Source organism: Arachis ipaensis, chromosome B03 (assembly GCF_000816755.2).
Source record: "Arachis ipaensis cultivar K30076 chromosome B03, Araip1.1, whole genome shotgun sequence".
Lineage (NCBI taxonomy): Eukaryota > Viridiplantae > Streptophyta > Magnoliopsida > Fabales > Fabaceae > Arachis > Arachis ipaensis.
In genome coordinates, this window is record NC_029787.2 from 127,715,147 (window position 1) to 127,727,725 (window position 12,579).

Below are 12,579 nucleotides of genomic sequence, written 5' to 3' on the forward strand. Positions count from 1 at the left end.
ATAATACATGCAATAAATAGTTAAGTACTAAATTTTTGGCAAGATGTCACAATTTATTTTTGTATTACTTTTTTACTAAATTGGTAGAAGAGAAAGGTACTACATAAAATGATAAAAATCTTAAAAAATATCTTTCATTTTATTTGGTTGAAAAACTCTTATGATATTGCTTGTACGTGGCACCTTTTTTCATAGTTTTGACATGAAGAATATGCCATTGAACGATGCTTTCGGAAAAATAAAGTATCTTATCTCCTACCAAAATCATCAATGATGCAGTCATCAACATAATCACAATCATTAAATTCATAAAATGAATTAATCCATTGAATGAAAACAATGCATGTTCATAATCCAAAGCAAACACACAAAAGAAAAGAAAAAACAAATAAAAATGATTCACCACACAACACTCTCTCTCATCATCTTCCCGTTCCTAATCCTAATATCGAATTCTGACCCGACCCGATCCGCCCCAACCCTAACCGCCACGCCCACCACACTCTCCAACTCCGTCGACAACATCACCGTCCGCTGGTCCGGCGTTCCTACCCCCTCCGACCTCGACTGGCTCGGCATCTACTCCCCTCCCACCGCCGCCCACGACAACTTCATTGGCTACCAATTCCTCTCTGATTCGCCTTCATGGCAATCCGGCGAGGGTTCCCTCACCTTCCCCCTCGTCGACCTCCGATCCAACTACTCCTTCCGGATCTTCCGGTGGACCAGGGAAGAGATCAACCCGAAGCACCAGGACCACGACCACAACCCGCTACCGCAGACGAAGCACATGATGGCGTTCTCCGGCGAGGTTGGATTCCGGGCGGGTCGTGGACCGATGCAGATCCATTTGTCGTTCGCCGATGAGGTCGATGCGATGAGGGTTATGTATGTGACTAAGGAGCCGAGGGAGACTTACGTTAAGTACGGTGAGAGCGAGGGGAAGTTGGAGCGCGTGGCGGTTGCGCGCGTGAGGAGGTACGAGAGGGAGCACATGTGCCACGCGCCGGCGAACACCAGTGTTGGCTGGAGGGACCCTGGCTACATCCACGATGCTCTCATGATTGGTTTGAAGAAAGGGGTCAAATACCATTACAAGGTTTTTATTTTTAAATTTTCCACTTTTCTGATTTCTGTTAAATTTGAGAATTTAATTAATTTTGCTGCAATTGATCGATATTTTATTTATAGATACGTAGTTTAAGAGATGAGTTATAATGGTGCATAATGGTAGTGTTTGAGGTTTATGAGTTGAATTATTGCGTTTGATTTATTACGAATATTGGTTTTAGCTCTCTACTATTCTATTCTTTCCATTACTAACAAGAACGTTTAGTTTTGGAAATGGATATAAATGGGTAATAACAATGCTGATTAATCCCGCACTTTAGAGGAGTTTCTCCAATAGCAATTGATTATCACAAATTCGGGGAGCATTACATTATTATGATGATAATTTCTATCCATTATTAACCAATAGGGTAATTATCATAGTCGGTAGTGGGTATTTATGCAGCACTTTCATGAATTTGCACTGTCTTTTGGAGACAAATCCTTATAGTATGTGGCAGGCAGAACCTCATTATTAAATACATCATGGTATTTTCTCTGTATCAGGTTGGAAATGATGAGGGAGGTTGGAGTGCAACTCATAGCTTTGTGTCAAGGAATAGTGATTCAGATGAAACGATAGCTTTCCTCTTTGGAGACATGGGAACGGCTACTTCATATCGTACATTTATACGAACGCAAGATGAAAGCATATCAACCATGAAGTGGATCCAACGCGATATTGAAGCGCTAGGCGACAAGCCTGCCTTTGTCTCACACATTGGGGACATTAGTTATGCAAGAGGTTATGCGTGGTTGTGGGATCATTTCTTCACTCAGATTGAACCTGTTGCTAGCAAATTGGCATACCATGTTTGCATTGGCAATCATGAGTATGACTGGCCTTTACAGCCGTGGAAACCTGATTGGGCCACTTATGGAACAGATGGAGGTGGTGAGTGCGGGGTACCCTACAGTTTGCGGTTCAATATGCCTGGAAACTCCTCGGAACTAACAGGAACGGCTAGCCCTGCAACTCAGAATCTCTATTATTCATTTGATATGGGGGTAGTACATTTTGTATATATCTCCACAGAGACAAATTTCCTTCCTGGGAGCAAACAATATAGCTTCTTAAAGCGTGATCTGGAATCTGTTGACAGAAAGAAGACCCCTTTCGTAATTGTCCAGGGGCACCGACCCATGTACACAACAAGCAATGAAATTAGGGATGCAGGATTAAGAGGAAAGATGCTCGAGCACTTAGAGCCACTGCTTGTGAATAACAATGTGACCCTTGCTCTCTGGGGTCATGTTCATAGATACGAGAGATTTTGTCCGCTGAGTAACTTCACTTGTAGCACCAGTGTGCATCGGAAAGAAGGGAACAAAGGAGCATTTACCATTCACATCGTGATCGGCATGGCAGGGCAAGATTGGCAACCCATATGGGAACCTAGACCAGACCATCCTAATGACCCAATCTTTCCTCAGCCGGCACGATCTCTATACCGTGGTGGGGAGTTTGGATACACTAGACTACTAGCTACAAAAGAAAAGCTTGTACTTTCTTACGTCGGAAATCATGATGGCGAGGTGCATGACACAGTGGAAATTCTGGCATCTGGTGAAGTTTTCAGTGGTCATGAGGATAAGGATAAGGATGCAGCTATTGGTGGTGTTAAAAGTGAGATTGTGAAATCGCCACTGTCGTGGTATGTCGAGGGAGGAAGCGTATTGGTGCTTGGGGCCTTTATGGGTTACATCGTTGGCTTTGTTTCACATGCCAAGAAGAAGCCTGGTGCCAGGAGTAACTGGAGTCCCTTGAAGACTGAGGAAAGTTGAACCATATTTTAGTGTTGTGTTTTCCACTTTTTAGATGAAACATGAAGGTTTGGAATTGTGAGATGATACCTTTTCGATGCTATTCGTTTGATTATACACGTAAGCTTGTACATATGTAATTTTACTGCAGTGTGCCATTTAAGGCAACCTTTGGTGGATTGTGTTTGTATTATATTCAAAATGAGTTAGATGAATAATGATGCCAATGAAAAATAAAGGGATTTTGTGTCTGCCCTTCTTTGGGTCGAATCGATTCTCAAGTGAAACCATTGTTTTTTACCCTTTTTTTTTTTCACTTTTCAAAGTTTTTCTTTGTTATTTTATTTATTAATTTTGTTTCTTGGGTGCACAAAAAGTGGCGACATCTGAAAGGTGGTAGTTTTACAAACCCCAAATGGTGAGGGTACTTCAACCACAACGGCATCCATGTTCATGAATGGAGGAGGAATGAATACAGAAAATTTTGGAAGTTGAAAATTTATTCTTCAAATTGGCTAGCTTAGTATTTACAGAGTACTCTCAGATCATTGATTAACTGACATGATATCCATGAATTCCAACAGTTTCAGAAGGAATGTCCAACTTGCATATTCGGACAATAAGCTATGTAGAATCATATGTGGACAAGGAAATGCTAAAACACCCAAATTGGTAAATAGTTGAGGCTGAAACCCAGAAATATCTGAGGGATCATTTGGTAATTAACTGGTTCAAAGCAGGGACATGATGCCTCATAATCTTGAAGGAGAAGGACCAATCAAACCAACTATTGTCACAAAAGTAGTAGGGAATTAGGGATAACGACAAAGCTCATATTTTGGCTCGTTTTCAACATGAAGTAAGCACTGTCTTCAAACTCCAAGATATTAAAATAAAGATAAGAAGACAAACACACTTCCTCTTTCACTTAATGAAAGCCTTGTAGTCATTGCAGCTATGGCAGCTCTACCCTTCTCAACAATCTGCAGGCATTCCAATTCATCTTTACACTCCAATTCCAAATCAAGCTTCACTGGTTTCAGTCAAAGAAACAATATTGGCCACTTGTTTCTCATCAGGAAGTGCAGTTCCAGAAGGGTAGTAAGAAAATTATGTGTGAAGAATGTTGCCAGTGATAAAAAGCAGGAACAGAATGAACCACTCACTGAACAAGGTTGCTTCCTGCCTGCTGTCATTTTCTCATGCTTTTTCGCTTGCTTTACTTCTTCGGTTGAGCTCTTTTCATTCCGAATACAATATTCGGAAAATGCAGAATTCATATTATCTTTTCCCCTATCAATTTGCATTGAATAGTGATCAAATTTTTCAAATGATATAGTATTTTGATGGTACAAATGTTGAAACCTCTTGTTAGATGTTGGCATTAGGTGTTTGTTCATTCAGATTTTATGTTTCTATGAACTAAAACTTTTCAATTTATAATACTGGGCTACAACATTGTTTGTTATTTTATGCATATATGACTAAAGTGCTAACTCATTCATGCTTAACACTTGCAGAAACTTTAGATAAATTTGTGCCAGATTCTGCATCTATTGCTGCAAGCATTAAGTATCATGCCGAGTTCACCCCGTCTTTCTCTCCGGAGAAGTTTCAGCTAAGTAAAGCATTCTATGCGACTGCAGAGAGTGTCCGTGATTCCCTCATCATAAACTGGAATGCAACGTATGAATATTATGAGAGGATGAATGTTAAGCAAGCTTACTATATGTCCATGGAGTATCTACAGGTTTATATTGAATTTTCACTGTTGAGGCAGATTCATTTTTCAGCAAAGATGTTTAACCAACTTTTTTTAAGCTATTATAATTGTGCAGGGTAGGGCATTGCTAAATGCAATTGGAAATTTACAACTTTCAGGCCCTTATTCTGAGGCTCTAAGAAAGCTGGGACACAATTTAGAGAATGTGGCTAATCAGGTCTAAAAATCTTTTTTCTCTCCATAGCTGTGATGTTTTGTTTCGCATTAGAAAGTCCAAGTGATTTGAGTCTTATCAGTTTAGCTTTTCTGGTAGCATTAAGAGTAATTTGACAAGGATTAATGCTTCATTGTGCCCATTTCACAAAATTGTTGCATGTCATTCTGATGATTTCAGATGTTATTATCCAATATACTTTCAATTGCTATCTATAAGCATGGCCTTCTCAAGACAATTACTAAACCACGTAAAGGCCTTTAGCTTTGCATTTTTATGGAGCTACTGCCTACTGTCAGTATTCAGTAATTTGTTGGGCTTTATTATAGAGTAAATTGATGTATAATCCAATCCACAGGAGCCAGATGCTGCCCTTGGGAACGGAGGATTAGGCCGCCTTGCTTCTTGCTTTTTGGACTCCTTGGCAACATTGAATTACCCTGCATGGGGTTATGGGCTAAGATACAAGTATGGTTTGTTCAAACAACTTATAACAAAGGATGGTCAAGAGGAAGTTGCTGAAAGCTGGCTCGAGGTATTTACATATATGCGTCAATTCATAGGTGATTCATTTATCATATTTGTGTAAGAAAAATGCATTCACAGTTCTTGAATTCTTTTATCAATATAATAAGGGATATATGCAGTGCAGGACTATTAGTTTCTGTAAGTCACAAGTTCTAATGTAGAAAGTATCTATTTACAGATGGGAAATCCCTGGGAAATTCCTAGAAACGATGTTTCTTATCCGGTTAAATTCTATGGAGAAATTACTTCAGGGCCAGATGGAAGAAAAGAATGGATTGGAGGAGAAAATATCATGGCAGTTGCTTATGATGTTCCAATACCAGGATACAAAACTAGAACCACTATAAACTTGAGGTTGTGGTCCACTAAAGTTTCACCTGAAGAGTTCGATTTGCGAGCTTACAATGCTGGGGATCATGACAAAGCATATACTGCTCTGAAGAATGCAGAGAAGGTCTCTGGAAGCTTTTATTCTGTTCAGAATTTATAATCTTGCAATTCATCTATGCTTAGTGAATATCCTCCTGTGAAATTCAAAGTTGCATTCTGAAAGTTCTATCTGTCCACAAGTTAACTGAGAAGTGCAGCACATAGATATAAGGAAAATCATATTTGCTTGTTTTGAATTGCTCTTGCATCTCAAACTCATGTACAATTCATCCGAAAAGTTTCGTTTCATCTATATACAGCAAGTTAAATGAACTGTCTGCATAAATAACTAGTGAGCTTTTGTGCTATATTGCATTCAGATCTGCTATGTATTATACCCTGGGGACGAATCGATTGAAGGGAAGACTCTACGATTGAAGCAACAGTATACCTTATGCTCGGCCTCTCTCCAGGATATTATTGCTCGTTTCGAAAAGAGATCAGGAAAGGCCATTGATTGGGATACTTTCCCGGATAAAGTGGTGGTCCAAATGAATGATACTCACCCAACACTCTGCATTCCAGAGTTGATTAGAATATTGATGGATGTAAAAGGTTTAAGCTGGGATAAAGCCTGGGAGATAACTAAAAGGTACTTCGCGAATTGCAACATGACTACTACTTTGATGCTTATACTTAGTATACATTTCTGATCCTTGTTTTGATGGCTCTTATGTTAGAACCGTTGCTTACACAAATCACACAGTTCTACCTGAGGCACTAGAGAAATGGAGTTTGAAACTTCTGCAGGATTTGCTTCCTCGACACGTGGAGATAATAAGAAAAACTGATGAAGTGGTAATGTCTTAGAACTTATGGTAATTTTTTATCATGTTATATACTTATATAGTTCTTTGCTCTTGTGCCTACACACATGTCATTTCATAATTCTTTACGAAATCTATGTCTAATGTTATGCAATTATACGTTTTTAACCAGTTCATACATGAAATTATATCTGAGTATGGGATGAATGACCTTGACTTGTTGGATCAAAAGCTCAGAAAGATGAGAATACTGGAGAACATTGAGTTGCCTAACTCAGTGGTTGAGCTGATTAATAGCTCAATAGAGATTCCTGATACTGATCCTATAGAGGAAAGAGATGTTATTCATCTGTGGAAGAGGATACCGAAAAGAAAACAACATGGACATTCAAAGTTGATTCAAAACAGCCAAAAATGGTTCGCATGGCTAATCTATGCGTTGTAGGTGGTTTTTCTGTGAATGGAGTAGCTGAGATTCACAGTGAGATTGTAAAACAGGAAGTTTTCAATGATTTCTACGAGGTAACAATATAAACAGAGTTTTCTCTCTGTGTTTGTCAACAATTACAATCACCATGTTTCTTTATTATTTACTTTTTGTGCAGATGTGGCCTGAAAAGTTCCAGAATAAAACAAATGGGGTGACCCCAAGAAGATGGATCCGCTTTTGCAATCCTGATCTTAGTAAAATCATAACCAAGTGGATTGGAACAGAGGACTGGGTCACAGATATTGAGAAATTGGCTATACTTCGCAAGGTAAATTAACTTAGCTAAGTGTTATGAATAATGTATGTTAATGAATGTAAGTAAATGCGTGACTAGTATTCATAACATCATGGTGACAACAAAGCATTATAGATGGGTGATTCATTGATCAGATGTCACTAGTCAATTTGAATAACAGTATTTTCTTATGCATGAATGTTTTAACAGTTTGCAGATAATGAGGATTTACAATCAGAATGGATGGAATCAAAGAGAAGGAACAAGATTAAGGTTGCATCATTTATCAAGGAAAGAACTGGTTATGATGTTAGTTCAAATGCAATGTTTGATGTACAGGTTGGTTTTCTGCCACCAACCACTTTGTTTCTTTCTTGTCCTGTTTTGGAATGTTTATCTTCACCTTTTTATGGTAACAGATGTTGAATCTAAAACAAGTTGAGTGTAATTCAGAGATTTGTATGTATTGAATGAAATCCTACTTGGACTATTGACGCGGCCATTAGAATTCCAACAGAATGTCTAGTTTCACACTTCAATTCATGGATTTTCAGGTGAAGCGCATTCATGAATACAAACGGCAGTTACTGAATATCTTGGGAATCGTTTATCGCTACAAAAAGATGAAAGAAATGAGTGATGAGGAAAGGAAACAAAGTTTTGTTCCACGAGTTTGTATTTTCGGAGGGAAAGCATTTGCAACATATGTTCAAGCCAAGAGAATTGTAAAATTCATCACAGATGTAGGAGCCACAATCAATCATGATCCAGAGATTGGAGACCTATTAAAGGTATATGTAAATATGTACTGTTCATTACATAGTCCTTCCCAAGTAAATGCTAAAATAACAATCAAGAACTAACATTATTAAATCTTGGAGCTTTTCTTAATGTTTAGGTTGTATTTGTTCCTGATTACAATGTCAGTGTGGCCGAAATGCTAATTCCTGGCAGCGAGTTGTCGCAGCACATCAGGTAATAAATAACAAACTTTTCAATTGAAATTACATGATACCTTATTGTTATCATCATTCTGTGTGTGTTTCTTGTTTAGCACGGCTGGTATGGAGGCCAGTGGAACAAGCAACATGAAGTTTGCAATGAATGGATGCTTACTTATTGGAACTCTTGATGGGGCTAATGTTGAAATAAGGGAAGAAGTTGGAGAAGATAACTTCTTCCTCTTTGGCGCGCGTGCTCACGAAATCTCTACGCTGCGAAAAGAAAGAGCAGAGGGAAAGGTAAGCATCATCATACTCTGCCAATCTGCTATGCTATGCATTATTAGTTTCTGATAATCACAATCCTCTTGCACACTATATGCAGTTTGTAGCAGATCCACGTTTTGAAGAAGTAAAGGCATATGTAAGGAGTGGTGTTTTTGGAAGCTACAACTATGAAGAATTGATTGGGTCCTTGGAAGGGAATGAAGGGTATGGTCGTGCTGATTACTTCCTTGTTGGAAAGGACTTCCCTAGCTACTTGGACTGCCAAGACGCCATCGACATAGCATATCGAGATCAAAAGGTTAGTTAAGACTGATATATATAACATTTTTTCATCTAGTTAATGTAATTGTGTGAATTTACTTTGATGTTATATTATGCAGAGGTGGACAAGAATGTCAATCTTGAACACAGCCGGTTCATACAAATTCAGCAGTGACCGGACTATTCATCAATATGCCAGAGACATTTGGAGAATTCAACCACTTTTCCTGCCTTGAAAAGTTTCATGTGCCTAATTGTTTCTTCCTTCTGGGTTATTTTTGGTTTCTGTTGCTCTCAAACTGTTTATAATTAGGGTGAATTTTGATGCAAAATAATGGTTATTACTTTTGTAATTAACAATTTTTAGAAAAGATTACACGAGGTGAAGACTTGTACAGTTATCTTTCTGTAAAGTTGAAAATTGAAAATCGTTAGATGATTATTTAGTCAAATTTGTTAAATCATCTACGGTTCTCAAGTATCAATTTCATATAAAAATAACTATATGTAAGTTTCTACTAGATTACATAGGGATTTTTTATTACACTTTGTAAATTTAGTCATGTAAACAAAACTTTATAATAAGTTATAACTTGGACAAGGTATAATTTATTAAAAGCACCATCAAAACTAAGACCCTAACTTGTATCAGTATGATCTATAGCTAAATAGTTCAGCAAAAGAAAAGATACACACATACATGATGACTTATATCTGTAACTGTAATGCAATTTGCAAAGACCTACTTCTTTTAATAGCAAACGGTTCCAAATGTCATTTTCATATAGGCCTTCCACAAAGGGAACATGGCGTGGTTGTTGAAGATTCTTGGCCTTTGTCTCCACTATATTTGTAAGTGTAATCATTCTATTTTACTAGTAACACACAAGAGAAATAATTCATAATGGAAATTATCATTTTTTTTTTAAAAAAATCTAGGTTCAGTATTTTCATCCACGAAATTTATATGCTTTCGGAAATAAGGTGACCCACCTGGATTATCTTCATGCTGCAACATTAGTGGAACGCTTTCTTATTTCTTTTCCTTTTTCTTTGCATATTGTTGAAGGTGTTGCAAGTGTGAGTAGCTGCACTTTCTGTGAGAGAAAACCAGAGAGAAAGGCACAATTGCAAAATACCTAATAGCATAAAATGGTGAATCACACTTTACAGGTGAGTTGCAAATACATATATATACAGCACCTACACTACACCTTAGCTGCACTAGATCAGCACCCTTCTAACAAACTAGTAACCAATTTGCTGAGGTGTCATCTAATATAATTATCAACATGACTAACTGATCAGGCACATATCAGCTCCTAACTTAAATTACTCTAACTATTTATTATCAAACTTAGAGGTTAAGTGACACCCTCCCTTAAGTTAGGAGCGTATATGTTCAGCATGCCTAGTTTATCTCGGAGCCTACTAAACACGGTTGGTGCAAGTGCTTTGGTAAGCAAATCAGCCACTTGCTCATATCGATATTGTCGCATCACACTTAAGCCACAATTACACTTGTTTGAACATTCGCAATCGGGTATAGCTCTAAAACTGTCAAGATCTTCCCAAATGGATTTCAACTTTGTGAAATACTTAGTTACATCTAGGTCCCCTTGCTTGATAGCAAACAACTCTTCTTGCAACTCTGCCACCCTAAATCTGTCTCCTTGATAGTATCGGTGCTTCAATTCACTCCACAGATTGCTGGCCACATTGTTCCAAACAACACTTCTAGCTATGTCTGGACTAAGGGAAAGGTTTATCCAAGCTACGACGTAAGTGTTACACCTATCCCATGCCTCAAAGGTTTCATCATCTTTATTAGGCTTAGGCAAACTACCATCAATAAATTTCATCTTGTTCTTCCCTTTCAGTCCCCACAGCACAGATCTACTCCAATCACCATAGTTTTTACCATCGAGAATAACAGTAGTAAGAGGAATACCAGTGCTCTCAGAGGGATGAAGGTAATAGATGCTCTCTGGATCCTGATTCGGTTTGGTACTCTTCTTGCTAATGCTCGCTTGAAATGTTGTGAGCTGATTCAGAAAATTCATGAACGCTTCTGCATTTACACCTTCCATCGCACCTTCCAGCAACGTCGATTGACAGAAGCCTCAGTGATTAACCTTCTTCCTACAATCTCGTTGATCGGAGTCACCTTCTCACAGTTACAGAGAGTGTGAGGCGGCGCACTCTCATCAAGCTCTATCGTATAAGTTTGTAGGAAGAGAAGAAAGACAGAAAGAGAGAATGAATTTGACTTGAGAAATTAGATGGAGAAAGAAAGAAATTCAACGGATTAAACTCAAATTGAAATTAGATGAATCACACGCTGAATTGAAAAGGAACTCAAAGAAATTTCAGTTTGGAACGAGATACAGAATCTGGATCGAGAAGAAAGGAATTTGGATCACCATTCGCATAACTGAGCTCTTGCAAAATTGGCAAGATTTCAGATTAGGCTGCACCTTCCTCAATCTGAATCTCAGTGCTTGCCACACTCCACGCTCACCGCACCATGTTGAAGGTGTTGCAAGTGTGAGTAGCTGCACTTTCTGTGAGAGAAAACCAGAGAGAAAGGCACAATTGCAAAATACCTAATAGCATAAAATGGTGAATCACACTTTACAGGTGAGTTGCAAATACATATATATACAACACCTACACTACACCTTAGCTGCATTAGATCAGCACCCTTCTAACAAACTAGTAACCAATTTGCTGAGGTGTCATCTAATATAATTATCAACATGACTAACTGATCAGGCACATATCAGCTCCTAACTTAAATTACTCTAACTATTTATTATCAAACTTAGAGGTTAAGTGACTCAAGTATTTAATATTATATCTATAAATTAAAACAATCCAGTAAAAATATAGTTACCAAAATTTTTAGCTAAGATAATGAATGCTTCCGTTAAGCTAAGATTACAAACAAGTTGATAGATATGAACAAGTTGATGTTGGCCCACGTCCATGGCTGTTGCCCTAATGTGTCATCATCCATAATAATGTATCATCCGTAAGTGTGACAAGAATGAATTGGACCACCCATATGGAAGCATGCATCATATTGTGGTAGTGGTAAATGGATTTAATTAATCAATTAATAACCACTAAATGTTGTCAACTGTCAATACTGTTAAGTTCAAATCAAATAATGTACCTTGATTTATTAGGACTTTAATTTATATAAGAACTAGGATTTAAGTCATGACTAATGTCTCACTTATCTAGGGATTTATAATTCAACGAGAAATAAATTATCATATTCGACGGTGGATGTATTGCAGACAAACAAGTTAAAATAAATAACACTCTAAATACATTTAAAATTTCTAATATTACTTTAAAATTAAGCAACTTTATTTCAACTAACCCGGAAAAAATTTGTGTTAAAAGGTTATGGAAGAAGTGAAGAACCATACATCGACGTGATCACGTTTTTCCTATTTAAATAATCATTTAATGCATATACTCATCATAATCACTCTCTTCTGAACACCCTAAACTTACAATTGCACATGAATATAAGCAAAGCATAAATATATTGTTGTACATACCATGATATATTACGGATCCAAACTTATATATTGTTAATTTATGTCGGCGAAGGATAAAGTTGAAGTTAATATGGGAGGACAGAAAAGTTCCACGAAATGAAGGATTATTATTGTGCATGTATCATGCATGTGCATGGCGGGGATGTATAGTAGTTAATTAATTATTACAGGATGGACCAATAATAAGTTCATAATATAAGTGACCATGTCTATATGTAATAGCTGGTTGGACCAATCCGCAGTCCACCACCCCC

General features: G+C 37.6%; 3 protein-coding genes across 3 annotated transcripts; 2 read left to right on the forward strand and 1 right to left on the reverse strand.

Moving 5' to 3' along the window:
* LOC107631841 (probable inactive purple acid phosphatase 9) lies at window positions 198-3,144 on the forward strand. The gene is made up of 2 exons (XM_016335411.2): window positions 198-1,099; window positions 1,618-3,144. The coding sequence occupies exons 1-2, from the start codon at window positions 344-346 to the stop codon at window positions 2,893-2,895; spliced, it is 2,034 nt and encodes a 677-aa protein (XP_016190897.1). The 5' UTR covers window positions 198-343; the 3' UTR covers window positions 2,896-3,144.
* Window positions 3,575-9,148, forward strand: LOC107631837 (alpha-1,4 glucan phosphorylase L-2 isozyme, chloroplastic/amyloplastic-like). Its single transcript, XM_016335406.2, is given in 16 exon segments — window positions 3,575-4,048; window positions 4,395-4,624; window positions 4,713-4,814; window positions 5,170-5,346; window positions 5,518-5,793; window positions 6,089-6,360; window positions 6,449-6,566; window positions 6,708-6,873; window positions 6,876-7,057; window positions 7,141-7,293; window positions 7,471-7,599; window positions 7,815-8,051; window positions 8,159-8,235; window positions 8,315-8,501; window positions 8,587-8,787; window positions 8,870-9,148. Coding segments are annotated over 16 exon segments (2,841 nt in total). The 5' UTR covers window positions 3,575-3,831; the 3' UTR covers window positions 8,987-9,148.
* On the reverse strand, window positions 10,115-10,840 carry LOC107633941. The gene has a single exon (XM_016337528.1). It carries the CDS (start codon window positions 10,838-10,840, stop codon window positions 10,115-10,117), a length of 726 nt encoding a protein of 241 aa, XP_016193014.1.